This window comes from Hippopotamus amphibius, chromosome 11 (genome assembly GCF_030028045.1).
Source record: "Hippopotamus amphibius kiboko isolate mHipAmp2 chromosome 11, mHipAmp2.hap2, whole genome shotgun sequence".
Taxonomy (NCBI): Eukaryota; Metazoa; Chordata; class Mammalia; order Artiodactyla; family Hippopotamidae; genus Hippopotamus; species Hippopotamus amphibius.
The window spans coordinates 101,573,787-101,601,525 of record NC_080196.1 but is presented as its reverse complement, the minus strand read 5'-3'; the positions used below and the strand labels follow the sequence as shown (position 1 = coordinate 101,601,525).

The 27,739-nt window shown below is 34.2% G+C and overlaps 1 protein-coding gene across 5 annotated transcripts in view; it reads right to left on the bottom strand.

Annotated features, from left to right (window-relative positions):
• Nucleotides 1–535: 535 nt before the first annotated feature.
• Nucleotides 536–27,739, bottom strand: part of RELCH (RAB11 binding and LisH domain, coiled-coil and HEAT repeat containing) — a 107,919-nt gene continuing 80,715 nt past the window's right edge. Inside the window, exons 23-29 of one of the 5 annotated variants that reach the window (XM_057700550.1) lie at nucleotides 24,460–24,542; nucleotides 23,595–23,658; nucleotides 22,046–22,184; nucleotides 18,213–18,329; nucleotides 13,357–13,445; nucleotides 9,075–9,145; nucleotides 536–2,336 (exon numbers count right to left, since the gene is read on the bottom strand). In XM_057700550.1, coding sequence (XP_057556533.1) covers nucleotides 2,216–2,336; nucleotides 9,075–9,145; nucleotides 13,357–13,445; nucleotides 18,213–18,329; nucleotides 22,046–22,184; nucleotides 23,595–23,658; nucleotides 24,460–24,542 — 684 coding nt within the window. In that variant the 3' untranslated portion in view covers nucleotides 536–2,215. Of the gene's footprint in view, nucleotides 2,337–5,685; nucleotides 6,487–9,074; nucleotides 9,146–13,356; nucleotides 13,446–18,212; nucleotides 18,330–22,045; nucleotides 22,185–23,594; nucleotides 23,659–23,862; nucleotides 23,946–24,459; nucleotides 24,543–27,739 lie in introns of those variants that run through there. The other 4 variants (XM_057700549.1, XM_057700553.1, XM_057700551.1 and 1 more) reach the window with 4 other exon arrangements.

Here is a 27,739-nt window from a genome sequence, read left to right as displayed (position 1 = left end):
AATTTCAAATTAACTTTTCATTACTTTGCAAACTTAAATTTTACTTGTATCATTTTTACTTCTGTTTAAAAACAGTGAAGATGGGAGTTTCATGGCTTGTTTTGGAAGAATACACGCAGTCTCAGTAATTAGTGTCTGTCTTGTCTTTCAAGAATCCATATTTTACCATAAAAATCAATGTGGAAATAAATGTGAAGTCTTATTGACATTAAGGTATTTAACAGCGTAATAAAGGGCACTCACTTGAAATATATGGTGTGTCTTGCTAGCTGGTGCCTTTCAAAAAATGGATTCCATTTAGATAAATGGATTCACAAATTAATAAAAATTAAGATATTAAAAATACATTATATTTATTCACCAGGTAACAGACAGACTAATTCTACTACAGTTCAAAGCAAATGAAAATTTAAACATTTTTTTTCTTTAAATCATCTTGGAAATGTGTTAATTTTATATAACACAATCTCTTTTTAGTAAAAGTAAACTAAAATAGGTAATTTATATAGATTATATTCCTAAAATATATTTTAATGAATATACACTTCCTCATTTCATTTTGCAGGGATATAGGATATACTGTTTCAAAATGAAAATAAATACACATAGCCAAAACCAAAACCAAAACAAGTATGCAAAAACATTTTATTTATAATAGATCAACATTTTTGACATGAAAGGTAGCCACTTTCAATTTCTCAGGAATGCCTAGAATCCAACAGTTTCCATAAAGACTAATTAGTTAACAATTATTTCACTGTAGGTAAAAGAAATAATTTCAGAATAAACTTTTTAAATGGCTTTGCCTACGGCAATTTATTTTATAAGCTTGAATGTGTGGTAAGCTAGCTTTCCCAGGAAGTGAATGTAATCCAACTATGTCCCAAGTGTATTAAACCAGTTTATACAACAAACATGACAATCACCCATTTGTATCAGCTGTGCTCAAAAGAGAATTCTCTTTACCAAAATACGCATTTTTCAAAAAGGCCTCACATTAACCCCTTAAACCAACCACCTCCCTTCTATGTCCAGGACCACTCTTTTCTACCTCCAGTTGCATTACTTTATAGACAACTGTCAAATTCCAGTGGAACTGTACACTGAATTAAGACTCTATGTAATATATATCAAACACAAGAATAGTCACTGACTTTAAGGGACAAGGTGATAGCTAACCAATAATGTAGCCAATGTCATTTTTAGTTTAGAGGGGAAAAAAAGCAGCCCCCAAATGTCCTGAACTTTTCTGTACTTCTATGTAACACACAGAATGAAAAGATAATCTCTGAAATTAAAATCATTAGAAAACATCTTAAATAAAATGTTTTACGTAAATAAGTGTTAAATTTTAGATTCAAACCATATTTTCTTCTGTATTTCAGTCTGGGAAAAAACGTCACAATTATTAGCTCTTCTTACTTAAATTTAGTTATGAGTATTTAAATCTACTACACACCAGTTTGTAAAATTCACCTTGGTTAACCACTCCTCATGCTTATGTGCTGTCTTTCCTCAGGTAAGTCCATTATATGCATGTAAGTGATGGGGAGGTTTAAATAGCACTTAAAGAATATTCATGAGAGTGCTGCAATGTTGAAAGTTTCATTATTATCTACTTACTGTAGGATTTGCAATTCAAATTCATTACAGTATTATAAATACTGTGTGAATGGAATGCACACAATTCCTACAGATACACAAACTGAAGTCCAAAAGGCACAGAGTAATGCTGGTGGCTCTTTCTAGTCAGTTAAGAAACAATAAAAAGTCTGCATTATTCTTTCATAATTTAAATACTTAAGTAATCTCCACGTTTATTACTTTATAACAATGACTTCAAATTTACATTATTTTACGTACCATTGTAATAGCTTAGTGTATCATACAGATATTTGCTAATATCCCATCCAAAATTAAAAAAAAAAACCTCTTCACTATATATATATATAAAAAAAATATTCTGAAAGACAAGAACATAGAGGAGGGACTTGGTACAGACTACCAACTCAGTTTTTATCACCACAGTTGTAACTCCAAAATTAACAGATATACAGCAATAATCAAAAGCAGTGCAAATATCTTTGGAGGTTAAGATAAAATTATAATGCAAAAACATAAAACAAAGAAATAAAAAAAGGCAAGTACTTCAAGTACAAGGAACCAGTCTGCTTGAGGTCCATCTTAGTGTTTACAGGGGGCTTCCTTCCTGCTTCTACTTCTTTCTCTGAAACACATTGGCCAACATGGCACCTGATGTTGTCAACTGGCCCATTTTGTTCAAAAACTTGGTCTTTGTATCTTCACTCACTAAACTTGCAGCAATTGACATTGAGCTAGGAAAGAAATTTTGAAATTCATGTAAAGCAATTAAAAAACTAAAATATCTATTTTTTCATTTCTTTAGTAGTATAACATTAATAAAGACATTCTGAACTGATATCACAAAGGGAAACTAATATTTATGGAGTAGAGTTTTTTGGTACCATAATAGGCTAGCAGATTTCGTGTTCATTGTTTCTTTAAAGGAAGTAGTGTGGTGTAGTGATCAGGAGCAAGTCTGGAATGAGACTGAATCTCAGTTCTCGGTTCTCTCATTTACCAGCTCTGTGTCTTTGGGCAAGTTATTTAACCTCTGTTTCCTCATCTATAAAATGGAGATAATTCTAGTACCGACCTCACAGGGCTATTAAGGATTATATGAAGTAAAGTGCTTATTAGCAGTGCCAGGCACGTAACAGCATGCTGCAAGTGTTAGTTATTCTTCTTATATCAGCATTACTTCACTTAATTCTTACAGCAACCCTGGAAGATAGATATTATGCCTAGTTTCACAAATGAGTAAATGAAATCACAGTGAGGTCTTGTACTGTGCTGATAATCCTATGATATATTACTTTTTGGGGGGGTGGGGTTGGGGAAAAGAAACGTCCTCCATTGCCAACTGCACAAGTTTTGATCAATAATGTCAAATCTTTTCTTTTTGACCAACCTTTTGTGTAGAGAGTAAGCACAATCTAAACAACTACTAAAGACAGCTGATTTATCATAGTACTGAACAGAGAATTGATCAAGGACAATTTCTCAATGATCTGACAATTGTGCTGTGACGGATTCAGGAATCCAGCTTATTGGCCTTGTGGCTTTGGCCAAGATGCTTTAAATCACTCTGATTCAGTTTCCTCCTCTGTAAAATGCAGTTTGCAACTGCTACTGCAAAATATCTTGACACTATGTAAGAGACTATGTTTGAACACATCAGACAATGAGTGGTGAGCGAGGTACAGGTGCTCAACAGATGTCTGTTAAATCTACATATGAAGTATGTGCTGCTACTAAGGACTCCTGGTTGTGTGGTCTTTAAAGATGTGCACTATGCGTTACTCAGTTAAATACCCGACCATGACGCCCATGTTGAAAATCTCTCCTTCTCATTGCTCTCCCACCAGTACATCAACCCAGTCTGTCCCTATGTGCCTCTGACTACCACTCTCTTGCTGCTTTTCCTCTTCCCATAAAGAAATCCTCCATAAGGCTCAGCATTTGGCTCTAGTTCTTCAATTACAAAACTTACTCATTCTATAAGTTCTAAGTAACATCTCCATAAGGATGACTCCAAAATATTTATTGAATCACAACACTTTTCCTGAGGGCCAGTCCCATATTACTATTGTTTGCTAGAAAAAGCCAATGTCTCAAGCTTTTTTCATACCCTAACTTTAGAAATAACTCCCGACACTTTGATTTCTTTACTTGTCAGTGGTTCTATCATTTTCCTCTCTTCCCAACAGCAAATATAATGGCTCTCTCTTTCAAATTATCATCAAATCTTATGACTTTATTCTACAACATCTGCTCTATTGTTTCCTTTTTTTCTAATGCCAATACTTTACAACTGAATTATTCCCACAGTCTTGGATCTGGTCTCCTTATATTAGTCAGATTCACCTCTTTTCTTTACATCACACCCCTTCTCAAAAATCTTCAGTGGCCACTTACTACCTACAAGATAAAATATGCATGGTATTCAAGAAACATAGCAATCTAATTCTTATCTGTGTGTTTTTTTAAACCAACTATCACTACTTAACTTCTAGACCCTCTTGAGTCAGGTCTGCCTAGTCCAACTGTTGAAACCATCCTCAACTTAAATATCTCTTCTTTTATCTTGTGTCCAGCCATCTTTCAATTTCCAGCTCAAGCCCTATCTTTTCCATGATGCCTTTCTTTAACACTCTAGGTTTATAGCACTGTTTTCCTTCTGTAGGAAACAGCATTAAGTCAGAAGACAAGTATGATGTTAGTTTGTATCTACAAAAACAGGATACACGGGTCAGATAACATTTGAGAAACCATCAAGTCTTAATGATTTTCTACGAGGAGCGCAACAATGATGCTAAGGAGTCTGGAAACCTTCAGAGGTAAAAGTGAAAGGAAAGAAGAATGTTTGGTTTGGAGAAAAGATTTAGGAGACTTAAGATACCTCCCTATGTTACTCATGAAAAATTAGATAGATAACATGTATCTGCACGGCTGTATATATCTATAGAGCCCTACTGATGCACAGCACAATTACCTGGGGGAACTTTCTGAAATGTGGATACCTAGACCTAACCCCAGTGATTCTGATTTTTTCCATCTGGGGTAGAGGACCCAGGTATGTATTTTACAAAGCTTTCTAGTAAAGACCCATTGCATTATAGCATTTGTTTGTTTGTTTCTGAAGAAAGTGTTTACATTTTTATCAGTTTGACAAAAGAGTCTGACTGACCACTCCACCAAATGATGAAAACCTGATATAGAGAGCAGATGTTATAGAAAGGGAGACTTTAACTCAGGATAAGAAAGGCATTTAAGAAAACAAAACAAAACAAAACAGAGTTGTTAAAAATGAAATGGGAGGCCCTCTAAAGTAATGTCTTCTTACTGCAGGCTTTCAAGAGAATCTCAGATCTTTCCTTTGCAACTCAACAGCCAACCAGTTGCCATTTCTTGTTGATTCTATAAAACCTCTTACTTCTGGCCTATCTTTAAAATTATTTATGCCCTAGAATATTTATCTCTCTCTCCACACTGCTCTATCTTGCAAATTAAAGATCACTACTCCTTCTCTTTGAAATCCCTGTTCGATTTTTTGACACCACTCTGATTTGCCTCCTATTTCCCAGTTAAAATTCTCTTAAATGCTGCATTTTAAATGTTGGTCTAATTCCATGTCTGAGCCCCCTTTCCAAGTGACATCATCCATCTACCTCTAGCCCTTACCTAAGCCTTTAATTACCACCTATGTTCTAACAGTTCCTAAATCTCGATAACCGCTTATACTAGTTTCCTTCTTGTACCTCAGATTTTAAAAATTCCTCTTTAGAATAGTTCCACTTGGTTGTATTGTGCCATCATCCAACCTGGGATCCTTAGATTCTAGTTTTCTCTTACTCTAATCTGTTGCCAAGTTAAACTGAGTTCACATTTGAATACATCTTGAGTCCACCTTATTCTCATACTCACTATTACACATAGGCAGTAAAACATGGCGGTTAAGACCATGGTCTCAAGAACCACAATGCCTGGGTTTGAATTCTGGTTCCTCCACTTAGTAGCGAGGTGGCCTTTGAACAAGTTACCTAACCTCTGTGTCATCTGTAAAATGAGAACAGTGATAGTATCTACTTCCTAGGGTTATTATGATAATTATTAGCAAATATATGAAAAATGCCGAGAATGGTGTCTGGTTTATGAGTGTTACTATTACCTGCCCATCCATGCCCAACCTGCCCCATCACGGGTTACTAGAGTAGCCTCTCCGCTGCTTGTATTCACTAGAGCATGGCTTCTAAAGCAGTTGCTCTCAAAGGGTGGCTCCTGGACCCACTGTATTAATATCACCTGGGAATCTGTTGCAGTTCAAATTCTCGGGCTCTATCCCAGATCTTCTGAATCAAAACCTCTAGAGATGGCACCCCAAAATTTCCAGGGGATTCTGATGGACCCTAAGGCCTGAGAAGCAAAGTTCCTAAGGGTTGGTAAACTAAGGGTCACAGGCCAAATCCAGTCGGCTGCCTGTTTTTGTAAATAAAGTTTTATTGGAATGCAGCCATACCTGTACATTTCCATATTGTCAATGGCTGCTTTACTGCTACAACAGCAGAGTCCAGTTGGGTACTTGTGACAGAGACCATAGGGACTGCAAAGCTTAAAATATTTACTGTCTTTACAGAGAAAGTCTGCTGACTCCTGGCCACAGGGTAAAGTCCAAACCTCTCATGTGGCATACAAAGTTCTGTATCAATGGTGCCCGTCTACCTTTACAGACTTATCTCTATCATCTTCCTGTACGTACTCTGTGCTCTAGCTTTAATTACAGTTTCCAAACATGCTTTTTGAAACTTCTGTCCTTTTGCACAGTGCTGATATTTCTGCATGTAATCTCTTTTCTCTTTCCTTTTGCCTCCTGTCGGAGGGTGAATCAGTTCATTATTTTCGAAACTGGTATATATAGAGAAAGAACTTAACATTTATCTCGTCTTTACTATATAAACTGTATTACTTGGTAACTAGTACATATGGGGGATGGCTTTCTTTACTGAAGAACTGTAGCTCACAAATGAAGATGGAATGATAGAGTAATATATTCTGTAACTGCTAATGAATAAGCGGATCTAGCATTGATCATTAATAGATGTTAACAGTACCAAAAAAAAGCAGCAGACATCACCTGCCTCATGACGAAAACATACCTCCTCCTATGTAGCAGTCTTGGTAAATAAAAAACATGCCCCGAACCTGATTACATCTCTACATCTAGATCCAACTAGCAAATTTATGGGAAATACAGAGGAACATTTTGAACAATACAAGGGAAATGTAATTAATAAGATTTGGATGGTGGGAACCTCTACAGGACAAATGACTCAGTTCCTTCAACAAGTAAATTGTATGGAGAAAAAAAAGAGGTAGAAGAGGAACCTCTGAATTAAAGGAGATTCAAGAAACATATTAACCACTTATAATATATGGAATGTTAGATCCTGACTCTAAGAAACAAACTGTAAGGAAAAAACAAACAAATCAATAATGACATTAATGAAACAATTAGAAATCTGAACAAAGGCCAGATAATAAATGATATTAAGGAGTTGTTATTTTGGTGTGATGATGTTGGCTTATGTTTGAAAAAAATAGCACTCATCTTTTAGAGAAGCATATTAGAATATGAGTTGATATTGTTGAAGCTGACTGATGAGTACATGGGAATTCATTATATCATATTTATTTTTGTGTTTATTTGAAATTCTCTACAATAAGAGTTAAAAAAATAAATGATAATATAGAAGATTTGAATAATATGGGAAAATATGATTATAAAAGCTTTTTTTTTTTTTCAAAAAGGAAGGTCATATAAGAAAGCAATCTTAGGAAGTTACAAAGAGATTTCTTTCTTATAAAATTCCTGCATGCTAATTCATGAAATTTCATTTAGAATGAATTTCACATATAATTTTTCTCAATTTTGGTCCAAAACCTTTTACGCTTTAAACTAATAAGGCATCAAATAATTTTAATATTTAATGTACGAAAAGTGAACAGAATTATTTGCTTTAATGTTAATTTTATGGATTTTGTGTTCAGAATAGAAACCTATCAAAGTATTCCTACAACTTTCCATGGCTAAAATGATATAAGAGCTCCTACCACTGTAGGAGGCTAAAGCAAGAGTTCTGTTCATAGTAAAAGGCAGAAGTCTCGTGTGTGTGTGTGTGTGTGTGTGTGTGTGTGTGTGTGTGTTGGAATTGGGGGTGTGGAGGAGTGTGTGTATGTGTACCTAGCCTGACAAGATGAAACACTTATTTCTGGTAGTTAATTTTATAAAGGAAACATCTTTGAGCTTTTAATGCCTAAGAGTCCATTTAAGATTAAGTGTTTTCAAGGTTACTTCAGAAAGAGTTAGAGTACACATACACTATTTGTAAACTGTTCCCTGTCCTGAAATGCCCAACTTTATTCTTTCACATCTATGTTCATATTTTAATTTCACTGAATCTTTGAATTCTAATTAGTTTGGTTAGAAGCATGTGACTAGAACATTCACAAGCTGGCAATCCTTTATGCAGTGAATCAAGTTAAATCTTACAACTTCTCTCACAAATTTCTAGGAACTATTTTCACCAGTGATTCCCAAATCCAGCTACCTATCAGAATCTCTTTCGAAGCTTTTATTTAATTAATTTAATTTTATTTTTTATATTTTATTGAAGTATAGTTGATGTATAATCTTACATAAGTTATAAGTGTACAATATGATTCATAACTTTGAAAGGTTATGCTCCATTTACAGTTACTATAAAATATTGGCTATATTCCCTGTGTTGTACAATATATTCTTGTAGCTTATTTTATACATAATACTTTGTTCCTCTTAATCCTCTACTTCTATACTGCCCCTCCCTCATCCCCTCTCCCCACTGGTAACCACTGGTTTATTTCTATGAGTCTGTTTGTTTTTTGTTATATTCACTAGTCTGTTGTATATTTTAGATTCTACATACAAGTGGTATCATATAGTATCTGTCTTTCTCTGACTTATTCTGCTTAGCATAAAACCCTCCAAGTCCATCCATGTTGCTGCAAATGGCAAATTTCATTCTTTTTAATGGCTGAGTAGTACTCCATTGTGTGTGTGTGTGTGTACATACACCACATCTTCTTTGTCTATTCATCTGTTGATGGACACTTAGGCTGCTTCCAAACTTGGCAATTATAAATAATGCTGCTATGAACACTGGGGTGCATGTATCTTTTCAAATTAGTGTTTCTGTTGGAAGCTTTTCAATATACAGATCCCTAGCCTGCTCAGAATGTTGACGGCACAAAACACGAGGTAGCAATCTGAAATTTAAATTCCCCAGGTGGTTTACGGATTAGCATTAGAGAACTGCTGATTTAAAGGATTTTCTTGTCTTCCAAATTAATGACTACAAACTAACACAATATAAGACACTATACCCACCTACAGAAAATCTCTATAGAGAAATTAAGGTTAATACAAAGCCTTAAAAAAAGAATTAATGTCTTACCCTTGAGGCTCTTGGACAGTCTTGTTCTCTACTTTCTGTTCACACTCTTTTATCATGGAAGTTAAAATAACCTGATTAAAAAAACAATGACTTTAGAGAAATACTGTTAACACAGTAAAATGCTATGGTTTAAAGTTTTTTATTGAATTTTTTAATATTCCCATAAGCTAATATGTTAACTAAAAATTGAAAATTTTGGCAGTTACTTTGTTAAAGGAATTCACATTGGATTGCTGGACTAGGTACTGAAACAGCTTTAAAAGATCTCAATCATATAAATGAATAATTCACTTTGATTTTCACTAACCTTCCTTCTGAGTCTGATTCCATTCTCCCTTAGCTTTCCTCACTATCTAATGTTAACAATAAAATTTACACACATCCATACATTTAACAAATACACATACCACGGCCAGACATATTTTCCCAGCAAAAGTTGTTCTGTCTCTTGCTTTTTCCAGGTTGCAAAAAGCAAGCTCCTCTGTTTTTAAGTCTAGAGCACAGATCATATACAGGTCTGTGGTTGCTAAAACTGGGGAGACAGTGGGTGTCTAAGAGTTACCATCACTCTCGCGGGGAGAGTGAGCAATGGAAAAGGTGGAGGGAAGGAAACTGCTGCTCCAAATGCTGGCACCCACGCCAGAAACCAAATGGCCCTCTGGAATGTTCTTGGCCCATATTTGTGGATGGAGGTCACTAGACAACAAACTTATTGTCACCTACTGCATGCTAGACATGTTTTTAGACACAGAGGATGCAGCAAATAGACAACAATCCCGCCTTATGGAGAACTTATGTTCTTTTGTTCTAGACAGCAGACATAAAAAATAAGTAAATCATATAGTATCTCAGACGGTGATAAGGGCTTTGGAAAGAACACTCAGTAAGATAAGGTGTATAGGAGGCCAAAGTGAAGAATATTATAATTTACATGGAGGTGTTCAGAGCAGGCTTCATGGAAAGGATGACATTTAAGCAAGAACCTAAAGGACATGAGGAGTAAGTGTTTGAGATCCTGGGAAGAGGCTGAGCAAAGGCTCCAGGTGGGAGCATGTCTATGTTGTGTTCTAAGCAAGGAAGTCAGAGTGGTGGGTGCAGAGTGAGCAAGGGAGAAGGTAGAAGATGAGGCCCGAGACGTAAGAAGGAGGGAGCTAGGTCCTCTAGTGCCTTGTAGATTATGGTAAGGACTTCTGATTTTTTATGTTTTCCACCACTCCCTCACCTGACAGATTATAGATTTTGTTTGTTTGGTCATTATTTTTCGGATCAGTGTTTTTTGGGGGGAGTTTTTGTACTTTCTCTTCTGCTCCCTGTATTGTCTATTCCTTCCAGTATCCTTTTTCTTGCATGTATGTTTTCATCTCTGTCTTTGACATCAGAGGCTTTTCTCAAATTGTTGGTGATCTTGGGATGTCCACTAAAGACCGAAGTACTAAAATGGTGATTAGAATCTCTTCATGCACGAGTAAAGTCACTTTAAGGTGACTCTGATACAAACTTTCTGACAATCTTTTTTCCCTGCAACTGTATAATTCTGGCTGCCGCCCCGTTCCTGGAGCCAAGAAGGAGAAAGGTAATGAGGTTTCTAATCACTAACTATACCGTCGACCTAATTTCCCTCCTTTCATTATAGCACCTTATTCCTGCTCTCGGTTCTGCCTGATATCTCAAGTCTAGAGAGTAAAGCTCCAGTCTTCCACCAAATTTCGAAAGGGAATCTGAGAGTCTGATCCTTTCAGAAACTTTTAACCACTCCTATTTTCAGTTCCACCCTACACTAATGGAAAGTGGTGAAAATAAGGCTTGCTTCTTGTTTATTCTATTCTATAGACAGCCTTCATCTTCGATGCAAAAATCCCGAACACAATACTAGCAAACAGAATCTACCTTCATATAAAGGAATTACACACCATAACCAAGTGGGATTTATTGCAGGAGTGCAAAAGTTGCTTTAACATATAAAAATCCATTAATATGAAACATTGTAAGAGAATAAAAAACCATAACCATGTAATCATCTCAGCTGACGCAGAAAAGACATTTGACAATATCCAACACCCCTTCATGATAAAAATACTCAAGCAACTGGCAATAAAAGCGAACTTCCTCAGGCTGATAAAAAGGCATCTATAAAATATACAAAGAAAAAATTGAAAAAAACTAAAAGGAGAAAGAGGCAACTCCCAGTCGTAATTTTAACATGTCTTTCAATAGCTGATGGAACAAGCAGATCACAAAAAGTTAATACAAATATAAGAGAACTGACTCATAAAATTAACTACCTTTACTTTAAGAAACAAAATCCATGGATCAATAAAGAAATAATGGAATGAGAATTTAATTTGAACTAAATGATAACAAAGCTACAATGCAGCAAAAGGGATGTGGCTAAAGGAACACTTAGAGCCTTAAGTTTATGCATCAGAAAAGAAGAAAAGTTAACAAGTAAATAATCTAAACTTCCTCCTTAAGGAGTTAGAAAAACAGAAAAAAACCCAAACCTAAAGAAAGCAGAAGGAAATAAAGATGAAAATAGAAATCAATGAAACTAACACATAGAGAAAAGTCAACACAGCCAAAAGTTCAATATTTGAAAAGGTTAATAAAACTGATAAACCCCTATCAAAGCTATTTTAAAATGAAAGCAAGAAAAATTAATATCAGAAGTGAAAAAGGGATAGCAATATAATAGATCCTACAGTAAGGAAAAGGGAAAAAATAGAGTAAAATATTAGAAAAGAATATATTATTTACAGGTGACTTTTCTACATTTGAAACTTATGAAAAAAATCCAGAGACATTTTATTATTAGAATTAACAATAAAGTTTCTCAGGTTGGCCAGACATAAGTTCAACATACAAGAGTTTTATGTATTTCTATACATCAGCAAGAAAGGGTTAAAAAACATATAATCCTAAAAAAGGTAGCATTATAACATTACAGATATAAAGTGACAGTTTCTTCAAGCAAAATTATAAAACTTTATTGACAGACATTAAAGGAGATCTAAATAAATGTAAGACTGGATAGGAAGACTCAAAATCATGAAGTTGATGTCTCTCCCAATTATTATATAGAATCAGTTCAATTTCAATCAGAATCTGGACAAGATCTTTCTTAGAACTTCATAAGATAACGCTAAAATTTACATAAAAATGCGAAGGGTCTTGACAGTTCTAAACATTTTAAGAAGACAGTATAGGAGATCATGTCATGGAAATGATCAATCTATTAAAAAATTAAAAATCAGTGTTCAAATGGGCCAAAAATGTGAAAAAAACATCAAAAATTGGAAAAAGATATTCATAAAACACAAAACTGACAGAATACTGATATTTCAATTATATAACAAACTTTAAGGAAATGATAGGAAAAACGGGCAAAAAACCTAAAAAGGCTTTGATGTTAGTAAACATACAAAGAACTCCCAAGTTTGACAACAATCAGGGAAATGAAAATGAAAACCATAATGAGATACCACTTTATATCCACCGAACTTAAAAAGTCTAAGAATACCAAGTGTTGACAAAGATATGGATGAAAAGGCTACATGCTCCTGCATGTTCCCATCAGGTGTGAAAGGTGTCCTTTCAGTGTGGCACTCTGATCACCAGTGATCTTAGAGACAGAAGTTCTGCTGAATTAGTGTGATGGTAATAAATACGATGTAGCAACAAACTGTGTGAAAGTTGAGAGTGGAGTGGACTACTGGGAGGAGATGAGATGAGGGAGGGAGGAAGGGAAGATCTTGTTTTTGTTTTGATTTGTTTAGGAGGGGAGAGTCAAACATGATAATAGGTTAAAGAAAAGCTGCTAGAAAAACAGATTGAAGATCTAGAACAGGAAATAAATGATAAACAGGGTTTTGGAGGACACAGGAAAACAGAATGAAAAGAGTTATGAGGAAATGGAGACAGAAAACAGAAACTTTGCTTCTAAGAAAGTTGATGGTCAGAGATAATACTGTGTAGCATTTTATAGATAAAAAGCATTTCACATACATTCTCTTAATAAATTCTAGTTATATTCAGTGAAGGACAGTATGTTATCCCTACTTCAGAGAATTAAACAGAGGCTCAAAGATGTTAAAGGAGTCGCTTAAGATCTCATAACTTGTAAATAAACCCATAAAATTACACTGAACTAGATTTAAAAAAAATTAAGCACAGTATATCATAATCACGCCTCACATGAAGAGGAATGAAAGCCTGTACAGGAGATACTAAAACACATGCATGCGGCGCTGATAATAACAGTGGCGGAAGCATGCCAGTAGCTTACCTCGTGCTCTGGAGAAAGATGTTCCATGTCAATTCGCAAACATCTGAGACCAGGTAAAAAGTGATTAACCATTAAATCCTCTGAAATGACTTGAGACGAGGTGGTTAAGGACATTAAAAACAAGCCAAAACGGTATGTCCAACGAAAGAGCAGAAGTATATAAAAGAAGCAGGTTTCTTAAATGATGCCTCTGGCATGCTGATCACTAGAGCAAACAGGCTTCCCTCAAGCACAACTCTTATTTGTTGGGTTAGTTATTTGTTAAGAGTCAGCTGTGTTTATTCCCACAAATCTCTTTGTCGGTGAAATTGATTATTTTAACAGCACATAATTTTAATTACATGGTGTGTAAACACATGAAACAGTAAGGGTGAAAATTTAATCATGAAATTTAATTGGATGTTTATTATTTTTTTATTTTATTTTTTTTTGGCACACAGGCTTAGTTGCTCCGTGGCATGTGGGATCTTCCTGGAGCTGGGATCGAACCCGTGACCTCTGCATTGTCAGGCAGATTCTTAACCACTGCGCCACCTAGGAAGCCCCTAATTGGATGTTTAAATGAGTATGAGAAGTAAGAAAATTTATGTTTCCATGACAACTAAGTTGAAAGTTTCAGAAAAAAAATGATAAAGCCCAGTTGCTTAAAATACTGCTGTTGAATTATGTATATGAGAGAACTGCAAATACATATATATTTAAATATAAAGAAAAATGTAAATATCTACAAAAATTCAGTACCCAGTATCAGAAATGTTTCTGGATTCTCTTTAAAGAAACTTAAGCTGAAATTCAGAAAATTATATTACGAGTGTGGTTTACCTAAGAAAGTTGACGTTTAATCATCAGACTCACAAAAGAAATGCCTCTTCAGTCCTACATCAAAAGACTGGTAAAAGAAATTACATTTATGCATTTTAGGTTAAAAGAAGCTATCTTAGGTATATACCATTTTCCTCATTTCTCACTTTAACCATTCTGTTAAACTGACCCATACTGGTCTTCGTTGAATTGGGCAAGAGAGCTTTTGCTATAAGTTTAGTACTACTTATATTTCTTAGTCTTTAGCACTACTTATATTTCTTAGTCATGTGAGTTTTAGTTGATTATATGACATTGAAAGGAGTCAGGAAAGCAGATGCATTTCTCAAACAGTTCACCTTGTTTATTCACATTGCTTCTGACACAGTCTCACCTATCATAGTTGTGAGCCACTTAAAAATAGTTCTTACTTAATATTATACCATATTAAAGTGAAAAATGCCAGTAAATGAGTTCCCTCATAAAGATGAGTCTTTCTAAAAAATAAAAATAAAAAAAATAAATTTTATTAAGTAAAAGAATCCATATAATGTATAACTATTGCCTTGAAAATAGTTATAAAATAAAAACTATTTGTAAATAAAGCTTCTATAATTGAGTGACTTATAATTAGGCAGTTATAAAAATACAGACATTTGGTTGAGCCAAATCCCTATAGATATACAGGGTTCTACAACCTAATGGCTATGTAGTCTTATTTTTTGGGTATGGGAAAAGTATCACCTAGATATTGAGCTGGCCAAAAAGTTCGTTCGGTTAGTGGATACATTGTTCAATAAAGTTCTTTGTGAAAATGAAAAATGTGCCTTTTATTTTTACTTAAAACCAAACAAACTTTTTGGCCAACCCAATATGTCTGTGAGTGACCTTTGGATTAGTAGTTAAGAGTCTGATTTACAGAATTTGGGCACGGATTGAGAAGCTGAAAATGGCCTTACTTGGAGGTAAGAGGGAAGCCACTCTCCTCTCTTATCTACTCACTGCTTGGTCCCTTTCCCCCATAGAATGCCACCGTCTATCGTAGGGGTTGGAAACTTGGAGATCATTTAGTCCTATCTGATGTCAGCGATCACCTCTACCTCATCTGTAAATGATGGTCATAAGGCCTCTGACTGCTAACACTGACAGGACATTCAGTTTCAAAAGAGACATCACTGCATTTTTAGATAGCTCAATGAGAAAGTTTTTCTTACAAACACATTAGGTCTCTCTGTGACCTCTGCTTGTTAATGTTTGCTCTGCACTTTAGTTACACAAGTGTGCCTAGCCTTTTTTCTATATAACAACCTTTAAAATAATTCTTAAATTATCTTTTCATCCCTGAACCATTTTTTTTCCAGGTTAAACATTTCTAAATTCCTTCAAATTTTTCTTAAACATGATTTCTTAACTTAATACCATGCCAAATGTTAAATCATATAGATTTCCTATGTTCCTATTAAAATACGATGTTGTGCTGAAAGGAATACTCTTGTGTTCTCTCAGCTCAGAATGCCACGGAACAGCAGAGCAGATATGGACAGTGTGATTTTATTAGTGGCCATAACCACCCCGTTGACACGAGTACAAGTTCTGACTCATGCAGAACTAACACTTTCAGTACTTGAACAGGGTCTATTGTTAAGACGGTTCTTCCCCTTACTGTGTTGTTATAAAGACTTTTTACTGTATTTTCTCTAGTAATATTCTGCACGTACCTACATGAACAATAATACTCTTTCTATACAGACTTATATGCTCCTCAGAAACCAGTGCCTTGTCCACTTGGAAAATTAAGTTTACAGAGCTAAAACTTTTTCATCTTTTGCCGTTCTCATTTTCCTTGAAGCATATTCCTTTAGAAACTGCTATATAAGATGACACACGACTTCTCACTTAAGTTTGTAAATATTTACATTCGCAAAGTTTAGGGAACAGGTATAAACATATCAATGTTTTCTTTCTTTGACATGCCAAACTCTGACATGCCATTATTACTTTCTTGTAAGGCTTCTGTCACTTCTCCATTACTAAAGAGTCCTTCCTTGCTAATTCAGAATTATCACTTCCTCTTTTTGCTTCCTCTATCTTCTCTAAGTTGAAAATGCCAACAAGATAAATCAGGAATGATAGTAAGTTCTGCTTTTAGTGGAATTAAATTTATAGAAGATAAATGGTTAGTTGAGGCAAAATTAGCAAAATATGGTATCTCTGTCCACTTCTCAATCTATACTATAAAGAGTGGCTTATATCAACCACATGAAGAGACAATTTGTAATAGAGTTCCAAAATGAAATGCTCTCAACCACACATAGATCTTCAAGTTTTAACATTTCTAAAAGGACAAGTAGCTCCTTAACAGACAGCTCTACGTTTCTACTGTCCCTGCATCATTTTTTTTCTGTCAAAATCATAATTCTCTGATTATGTTGTCTAGCACATACTTTTATGGTTCTATTCAAGTGATCAGCCGTTCACTCCTTTTTCAATCTCTTATTTCCCCTTTCTTGAACTATTCTGGTTTTAATGGGAGAGCCTAAAAGCTGGAGTTTATTCTGCCCATTTTTATCTTTACTTCCTTCTAGCTTTATTTTACTAGGCCTAAGATAATAAAAAGAACATTTAATAGGATAGCTAAAGTTCATTGTTCTAGTCACAGTTTTGCTTTTAACTATAAAAAACAGAAGAAGTTAACTAATGTCTTTAAGTTTTAGTTTAATCATTTATAAAACGTAGTGGTTGACATGGGTTAGATGATCTCTGAGCTTTCCTCCAGTTCTACCATTACTGCAAATGATTAACCACGGTGGCCCTGTATTTTCTTTCTATGAGTGATATCTCTCCAAGAGATATTCATAGGATCATAAAGATGGTTAAACATTCATTAAAAACGAATGCCAGGACAAGAGTTTGAATTCTAGTACTGTCAATACATAGCTGTGACTTTGGATAAGTTATTTGAACTCTCTGAACTTCCACTTCCCTCACTTATAAAAAAGGAGTAAAAACACTTACTTCATAGGCTAATCAGAGAATAGAAAATCAAATTTCTGAGTTGCTTACTCATAGGATCACAGAAAGAATACAGTAACAAAAAATATTAAAAGAGAAAAGGACTTTGAAACCTGTAAAGTGCCATAAAAATGTAGATCACTCGTATCATCAGTTCCCCACTGATGTTCTCTCATTGGTTAAATATCTCTAATAATTTATTGTCTTACTGTATGTGATATAATAAATGTGTAAGCAACTTGAAGACCATTCTGAAACAAGGAAGGTTAGAAATAAATAGACAAATAAATAATAAAATTAGCTTCTCAACTGAGAACTTTTATAATTTAATACCATGAAAGTAAAAAAATAAGGTGGAAATTTCAGGAAACATGAATGTCAGTATGGGTGATATTGAGGGAAAGGATTTGCTTTTGTTTTCTTTTTTGTTTGTCAGCATTCTTGTTAGTGATTGTTTTTGATATTTAATTAATAGCAGATGTAAACTGTATTGAATAAGTGCATTGTATCTGGGAACCAGATTTAAATCTTAAAAGTGTGTCTAAAATGAAAGCATTATATTACAGCTATGCCTCCCACTGAATTGCAAACTCACAGTGATTTTTTCATATGTGGGTATACACAGCTCAAGGTCTCCAAATAAAGGATTTAATGTCTCTAAGTGATTCACTTGGCTTGTAAGTATCAAAAAAACAAACAAACAAACAAAAAAATATGCCAGGGCATATACAGGCTTCCTTTTAAGAGAAGCCTCAGCTATACCTCATTGCTTGCTTAGTTATACAGCTGATTAACATAGATAAGATTTTAGTCAATGTTTGCAAAACTATAGAACATATAAACACAGAAGACAAAGTTATCTTTTAAAATTATGGGATGGCTAGAATAAGGAGTGGGGCAAGTCAATTCAAATTTTTAATCTTCTACTTAATTAATTCTTAGTTAAGTTGAAGAAAAAAATTCTACTTCTCAATCTTTAACAACTGAGGTTCACTGTAAGAATGATTATTAAATATAGATACACATTAATAAAGCAAGGATACAACAACAGGAAAGTGCACTGTAGGCTTCAAAAAGATGGGTAGCAATATCCAGTCTTTTAGAATCCACAATTTGTAAGTTGTTCACCAAGGCTAACTTATGCAAATGTGGTATAACAACTGAAAAAAGAAAAAGGAATTATTAATTTTAATTTAAAACATGCTTATACTCTTAAAAATTTTTTTTCATTTTATCTTATAAAATTTTATTTTAATCCTGCATGATTTCAAAAGATTACTCACATCCTATACTTGCTTTTTCTTACAAGGGAAGAAAGCATGTTTTTCACAATAAAGAGTGATCTAGAATTTGGGAGAAATAGATTATAGCATTCCATTATAACCTAATTATGGGGATGTATACAGGTCACTTGGCTTCAGTGCAATTCAGTTTCCCAATTTGAAAAATGAAAACCAAATAAACAAATATAAACAACCTACCCCTTGTGTTATTAATATCTTTATAAATAAGTTTACATAAATCAGGTATCACTGTTGCTATTAAAAAGATAAATACAGTATAGTGATTCTTTTTCAATATCAAATTATTTCACTACTACATGAAACAATTATTAGCTTTAGTTTCTCAAGTTCTTAGCAAAGACCAACGCCAAATAGCACTGGTAGTTGAGTTTTCAAGTCACTCAGTGGGCTCAATATCTTATATCTCAATGAACAGTGTAAAATTTCAAAAATACAGACAACACATTGCTAAAATAAAAGTGATGGCCCAACAAGCAGTAACCATTTCAGTAGCATTGAGCACCCCTACTGCCTAAGACTGTGTTCTCCAAATCCCATTTCCCACTAAAACCAGGGTCCAGGGTAAGTGATTATCAAATTGTTGATCATATGGTCCCATTCTAGTCCCTGCTTCGTTGGGGGACCAAACATGGTTCATAAGCACATACTTCTGACCAACTGTAGTGACTTGCTTCATGTTTACACTGAGTTTGTGTATGTTAAACCCACAATCTCCTTCTAGAAAAATCTGCTGCTTCCTCAATAAACCAGCACTATAATTACAACTTTTATGCTTACCTTAGTAAATGGTAAAAAAAACTGCACACAAACTAAGGACAACAATGGCCATTTTTAGGGGACTTTTTGACATAAAATTAATAACAACATACTTCAGAGGTGCTCTAGAAAAAATAAGTAGAAGACAAAAAACTCCAAATATTCAATGAATTCCCAATGAATTCACTGAAACTCCAATTCATTAACTGGAATGCTGAGGCCTCAACAACATGGTGACTCTGAGACAGTCTCTCAAAGATTCTCAATTTTCTTTCTGCCCAAACATTTTGAAACTTACCTTCCTTGCACCTCTTTACCTACAAACACGTGGCCTCTCTATTCACTCTGCTCATTCTCTGATCCCAACACAAGCAATCCTTTCCTCAGTGTTTTTCATAGAAACTCAACAACCACACTACACAAGATCCCCTTAAAACTAAACTAGAAAACAAACCTATGCAACAAGTTACTTTAAAGTCTAGTCTACAGACAATAAAAGGCTATAATAAAGGATCTTCCTAAATCTCAGAAGACAGACAGAAGTTTACTACAGAATTCAACATTTCATTATATGTGTACTGTCTTGGGCTACCACATCTGTACCAATTAATTCATTTAATTGTTAACCCCTCAGATGGAGATAAATGCTTAAAAGATTTAATAACGTAGATTGAGTAATTCTACAATTGACCTTCGGTGGGCAAGGAAAATAGGAAATACACAACATAAGGCCACTTCTGAAGCCTTTCACTTAAGGGCAGATTGGACAAAGATTCAAGACTGCAAACAAAATAAAGATAAAGCAATAGGAGACTTTATAAAAACAGATTTTAGTACGCTTTCAAAAAATGTTCTGGGGTAGATCCAACAGCAAAAGTGAAGGGAATCTTGTCCTTTCTTTTTGTAAATGGGCTTAGATCTAAAATAAGGAACTTTGAAAAAAACTGATCTGAAATGTAAAATTGCCATGTTAGAAAATCTCCAAGGTATGACTGAACATTTTCAGAGAGCCTTATAAAGTTAAAAAAGTGGGAAACAAACAAACAAAACTGTATCATGTTCTGAATAAAACAAATGGCCCCTGAGATAAAATCAAGACCAAAAGGTCCTATGATAACTATAAGAGTTGGGGAATAAAAAAAAGGGCCACTGGTAGAACCAATGTCTTCTATTCTCTAAGAAATAGAGGGAAAAAATATCCAAAAATGCCACTCCAAGGAAGACATTACCGCCCAGCAATTCTCTGTTCTTTCTCTAAACTCCTAACAGGAGTTGTCTATAAATACAGATGGATAACAGTATAGCATCCTTGTCAGTATGGGTTCTGCTCCATCTATCATTAATTTTATCAATATAGGACATAAATTCCTTAGGGTTAAATTTTAAAGCAAAAGGGAAGCCAACTGACTGAGTAGTAAATACGGAAGAAAAAAAAATTTTTTTGTCTTAAAAAAAGGAAAAGAAATCTGGTTGTGCCAGAATGTGAAGGAAGATTGTATAAGACATCCTTATGAGTATACAGTAAGTTGTAGAAGGCTTCAGGGATAATGGTTTACTATACCTATTCAAGCAGTGGAAACTGCTATTCTCAATCTTTTCTCAAGCCAATCTTTAACTGTTATTTTGGGACCATTATGAAAAGAAAATTTCTTTTTTCTATGTGATGCATATATCTTTCTTTTGAATGTACATAAAAAGGTTAGCTCACGCCCTAGATCATGATCATTACTAACTCAACAACATGACACCCAGCAAAGACCCACTGCCTATTTGGCCTATTCCTTGATCCAACAGCCAAGATTTATTTTTCTTGCTTCATAGCAATTACGGCCTCAAAAATGTTGGTCAAAACACCTGTAGAAGGTCACCTGTAAATCTGACATTACTGTCATGAGGAACTATCCCTACTGCTAACTAAAATACTAAAGCTTTTTCTGTCAACAGACTGTGAAATAGTTATTTTCTCCTCATGCTACCAACACTATTACCCATTGAAAAATAATCTTGGATGATGTTTTGTAGCTCAACATGTGTTCATGCCCTCAACAGACCTTCTGAACACTGCAATCCAAATTCTGACAATATTTTTGTTGAAAACTCTTATCTTAAAAATACCAGGTTAGATATACAGTAATTAGTCTATGGGAGAATCCAATTTTGTACTGGAAACCAAACTGACTTAAGAAGCCCAACTTGTGGTCCTTTCAAGGGCATGTCAAATTGCTAAAAATAAAAGGACTAAGGGATAGCAGTGATAACTGTCATGCTTTCAGAGTAATAATTACCGGATGCTTTGATGCCACCCAAAGAAACTGTTGTCATAAAGTAAAAAGTGATACTATAGAAACTGGAGAAAATGCTTTAGCAGATCATCATGCAGATTATTTAGCAGATTAACAAGCCATGATTTAACATAAAATAGTGGAATGGCATGCTAAGTGGAAGAAATGTATATCTTTCATAGGAATATGTCTAGAAACATAAAAATTTCCTTAGAAATAAGAATTGAATAATAAGTTCTAAATATAAGAAGCACAGTATTTTGAAATTAAGTTAAGAATTGTTTTAAAAATAAGTTGAAATTATTTATGAGTTACTTTTCATATGTTTACAGCAATCACTACATAGTATAAGAAACCATTCAGTTAATAGCAACACCAATCAACCCACAATAACAAACTTGTTTCACTTGCAGCTTTCAGTATATGAAAGATGAAGTGTAGAAAGGCTTTAACACATGACAAAGCCTCTGAGAAACTTATGGTTTTGCTCTTACATTACAATTCAGGAAAAAAGGTAAAAAAAATGTAACTTACACTCATCTCGGAACCTCGGTTCTGCATTAGGCCCAACTCTACCAAATGTTTTTATGATCTCTGTATGCAAAGAATACTGGTCTTGATATTGAGGATCTTCCAGGAAAGAAGCCAACTGCATTTTCACTCTTTCCAGCAACTTAAAATTGAATATTATACAGACAATATTATACAGAATATATATTGAGAGAAAGATAAACACTAAACAATGGCTTGCATCACTGGATTCAAATGACACATATCAACATAATAGTAGAAATTTGGAGTTAAATAAATCTTATTTAGTCTTTTGGCTCAGAAAAGATCTTATATTTTTGTTTATGCTTGTTAATTCATTTTATGTTTTTTAAAAACACAAATATTCCCTGACAAACTGTAGAAAAGACTCCACAATATTTAAGGAAAAAGATAAATTTATGATGATTTTTTATCTAAATTATAATTCTTGAATCACAGTGTAAGTTACCCGCTTATTCACCTTCTGAAAGCAATGAGTCATTAATGACTTATATCTTACTCATATTTCCCTAAAAGACATTTTTATTTTGGGATTTAAGAACATGTTGAAATTCTGCCAAGATTGCAAGCTTTGCAGAATGATGTGTTTTTTTATTTTCCTCCACCGGTGAAATACATAATTGAAAAAAAGGAAAACATTTTTTCCCACAACTAACATAGTTGTTTAATTTTTGTTATAAAAAAATCTATATGACAGAAAAATTTTTCAAAACAGTTTGTGTGTGTGTGTATATCTATTTTTAGTAAAAGGTCTATGAGATGGAAAACCTTGTTTTCCATTTAAGTGGCTAAGTAATATGCCCACAAAGAATTTATTTTCTACGGTGCAGGGTTTTCGCTGTGTAAGGACACGTCCAATCTGACAATAAAGCATAAGTTCTGATAGGAGCTGTGAGAGTGTCTTACAGCTAATGCTGCAGATAGAACCTAACAAGCTTAAAATAAAATCACCAGTTTTTGAATCAAAATACACTTTTAGGGAGGAAGACTTTGGTGATTTCCTGAAGCAGGCGTGACGGAGGGTTGTTACAGTGATGTGTGCTACAGAAGGATGATACCAGTCTACATGACTTGCAGCTTGCTTATCAATGACAGCTACAAGATCCCAGGTACCCTCTAGCCCCCGCTCGCAAAACTGAGACAACCTGTCTTCAAGTCTGCACAAACTGGCAACTGGGAATTTACATAGACTATCCAGAAGTCTACTGGATAATAGAAGCCTTTGGAATTAGATCTGCTTTGAAGGATTATTCAAAACTGCAATATTCAGATAGGCTTAGAATAGAACATCGGAGAGTTGGCTTATACTTCATTTCCTGAGAAGACCAGAGATTGCCTAAACATATGAAAATACACTTTTAGTAGGTTAACGTATTTTTAAATACGGAGATCCTCTTCCGGCCCATAAGTAACTAAGAAATAAAATGGAGGGTGTGATGCTCCCTGCCCCCAACCACTGGGTGCATGTACAGTGATGTGTTACTACCACCTTAACAGTGCGCAGATTAAATAAATCCCAGTCATTTCCTACCTCTCTTTGAATGACTGTTTCCATGATAGTGCCAAAGGCTGGAATTGTGGCAATCCTGACAGAGCTGTTAGAATTAAAAAAGACAGAAACTGAAACTTCCTTTGAGATGAAAAACTGATTATTATTAAAATATATATCAAAGTACATACAAGGTAAATATACTGTATTAGTCTCTAGCAATGACAAAGTAAATTAAAAAAAAGCAGACCAAGAAGAATGCTCAAAAAGACAGACAGGATAACTTAAGGTCGCAGTCTGTGAAACTCACAATTCAGGATCACTGGACAAGGTAACAAGGGCCGGAGCAACCCGCTTGTCAACTAACGCTTCACTCATGCCTCGAAGAGTCAGCTGTAAACCAGTCAACATGCAATAAAAAATGGTTTGGTAAACTGGAATGAGAACTGGGTTAGCTGTGACTGAGGATGGGCAGGCAGACTCATTGGCCTTTCTTGGTTTAGTCACCCACATGAGACATTAAAGTGTTAAGCCTCTGGTCCATGCCACTATACTTACTGGTAACAACATGTTAGTGAGATTAGCAAAGCATCCCTTCTTGGCTTGGAAGAAATAGTCCATCAGCATGTTTGAAGTTCTGGAATGTTTATTGAGGACTAATAAATACTACCAATATACACTTTTTAATATATGGCCTTGTCATTAGGCTTACTGTGAAGGTTGACTTAAAAAAAAAAGCCTACATGAATAATAGTATAATAAAGTTTAAAATCAAGTAAGCATAATCCAATATTATTATTTTAAAGAGCTACATCTATTCTTCAATGAATTTAAAAGCTGATGGTTATTTCTTGACAGGCGCATTTTGAAAGAGATGCTGAATGTAAAAGGCAGGGACAACACTTACATTTCAGGGTCACTGGAGAGAGTTATGAGAGCAGGAACAACCCTCTGAGCTACCAGAGTTTCATTCACCCCCTTCACCAACAGCTGATTGGTCAGCGCAGGGGGTATTCACAGGTGATGCATGGAAAGAGCAAACACAATGCCACGGGAAGAAGAAAGGAACAACCAAGAGAAAGAGAGAAAACACAAAAGCAAAACCAAAATTAGAAGCTAAGCAAATATTGCTACTAGAGCGCTTTATAAAGGCAGAGAATGCTTAGGAGAAAAATAAAGCTTACACAGCCTAGCAGTCCCCGAAAACAGTTTGTCACCAATTCAATGGCAGTTTGTACTTTTGGTCAAATAGTCTATGCAACTTCCATGTTCAATTTAAAAGAAAGCTTTGCCTTTTTTTTTTTTTTTTTAAAGAAGCTAAAAAGAAGACATACTAGGTTCTATGGTTAAATTTTTTAAATCTGGTATAATTTTATGATGACCAGCAAGGTACAAACTGGACGGTTTTTAAACCAAACTCAAATGGCTAGCAGCCACCACTAAATTGCTTCTGATTGTTCTAAAGCAAGTAAATTTAATAATTACACAGAAAAATTCCCAACCTTTTATATCACATAGTTTTCTTTCCTGAGGTACAGAGAGAGAATGCAGCCTAGTGGAAAGTACTTATTTCATGTGGGAATCAGACCTGGGTTCAGATTCAGACTCTAGCTCTCCACTTACTAGTCATGTGGCTTTAGATATATTACATAATCCCTTGAAACTCAGTTTTCTCATCTGAAAATGGTGACGCTGTCATCTACCTTAAAGGATCACTGTGTTACTAACTACAGATAATATACTTAAATATTACATCTGACAAAGACTAGGCATTTAAAAAATGTAAGTTGAATTATTATGACTATTCAAAGGATGTAAGATTTGTGATATACTTGGAAAAAGAAATTATTAATTAAAACATGTTTTTGGCTGGTTCAAGTAGTTAATGTTTACAAACAGTTTTTTTGTTTTACATTTCTCTAAAAGCTCAAATTAAAGAAAACATGATGAGCACAATTAGACCTATTTCTATAATCTAATCATAAAAACAATTCATTTAGCAACCAACCCTAAATCACAGAGCAAGAGGACAACATTGAGCTCTATGCATTTTGTTTTTATAAAAAAATCACAGAATTTTGAGTTCAAAAGAGAAGGGTAACATTCTAATCCTACATTCTCAATTTCAGAATGTAACACAAATTAATCCAAAATGCTAATCAATCTCTTCACTTTGTAATGGAACTAGTCCTCACTGAAGATGGAGGATGCTGTTGAATTTTTAGTAACAAAAAAACCAATGTTGTGTGCACATGTTAACCATTCCTACACAGTATATCAGAGAGCAGAGCTCCCTTTACAGGAGATTCTTTGTTTTACAATAATCTGTTACCATTTAAGAACTGATACATTTTAGAATCTAAATCTACTTCAGTATTCTGAACTAATTTTTATTTCAACAGAATCATGGATAAGTAAGGCAGGAATAAATTGACAAAAGAACTTCTGTTACTATCTCAAACGTTACAGATGTCAGGCAGAAAGAAATAGGGGGAAGAAGTTCAAACCCTATTAAATAAAACTTTCTTCTCTGTATCATTTTATAAACAAGGTAGCTTAGATTTGAATCAGTAAAGTGTTTTTTGAAATGTCTATTTTTTGCCAGCCAAAAAGCATTAAAAAAAAGGGTGATAATCCAGGGGGCAAGTTAATTTTTTTATTGCACTGGAGTTTTTAAGTTTAATTTCTTTATTAAGCTAATAGATCAGAAAGCAAAATTTAAGACCTATCAATTATTATATACTTTAGACACACTGTATCATTTGATTTTTAAACCCGATGAGGTAAGTACAATTATTATCAATATTTTAACAGATGAAGAAACTGAGCCTGAGAGAAATTAAATAACTTGTCCAGGGTTTTAGAGCCAAAAAGAGGTAGAGCTAGAAAAACGACTCAGTCACATCTGTCATAAAAGCCCAGGCCTTCTTTGAGTTGTAGTCTTACTGTTACCTGATTTATCTCCTTATGATTGATGTAAGAAATTATTATATGAAGTTCTTTTCTGCATCTTTTAGGAAATCCATTATGTCACACTGGAAGTCACATCATAAAGTCTCTTTTATAAATCAATTTCAATAGTAATTTGTTAGTTATATCAAGAATATATTGTCTCATTTAACAAGGAGAATAATAAGACTGATTGGATTTCCCCTTTTGGTCCTGCTGTCTGAAAACTCAGAGCTAAATTCAGTGTTCAATTTCACTAAATTTTTCATATAAAGTTCCTGGAATATCCATTTCTTGCTTTCTTCTCAATACTTTCTGGTCTCACATTAACAAAATTTAAAATTTTAAGTGTCCTGTTTTTTATGTTATTTTGAATTAACTCATTTTTGGGGGGAGGAAGCAGGCTTAATTGTAAATTATAAAGTATTAGTATCAAAAGAAATCTTATGAAATTATTATTCTTTTAATACAATTTTATTCTAAATAAAGCTCACTGACAAAAAGGTAACTTTAATTTTTCCTACTGATGACTTTTACTGGCATGCTTTGTAAATTTTTTTTTATCATAAATGAATTTAAAAAAATCATTGAAATAAGTCACTCAAATTAGACTCCGAAATTCATAATCAACCAGAGAGAACAATGAAAACTGCTTAAGCAGAGGTGTAGTTTCCAACCAGCAATGACAGCAGGCAGCAGACATAGAAACCAAAACCAGACAAAAGCTACATGTAAGAAACAAGGTAGAAAAAACACAAAAGTAAAAAGGGAGGATACTTCATTTTCTTTAAATTATTTTCATTTATATGGTATGCTTCACCAGTATATACATACATTTTAGAAATAAATGTTTTAAGAGAAAGAAATAGCTCTTACGGTCTTAGAATAAAATCCTATGAAGAGAGTATATTAAAGAAATAGGACTTTTTCTTTCAGGGGGTGGGGGGGAGGAGGAGGCTAAAGAAAGACTTTTCTTTTATGGTAATAACTCTTTCAGCATATTGAATAATTAAAAATTATTTATACCCAGAAGGAACTTATGCTAGACATCTAACTGAATTTTTAATCTGGCATTTATCTTGACAAAACATGTGATTAGTTTTTTTGACCAAATATGTATAATTGTGGGAATAACATGGACATAGGATTTTCAACTTCCTGATAAGATGGAATTTTCTTTAGATTCCACAAATCTATTTTATATATTTAAAAGTTTTAGAAGGTATACATTTAAAATC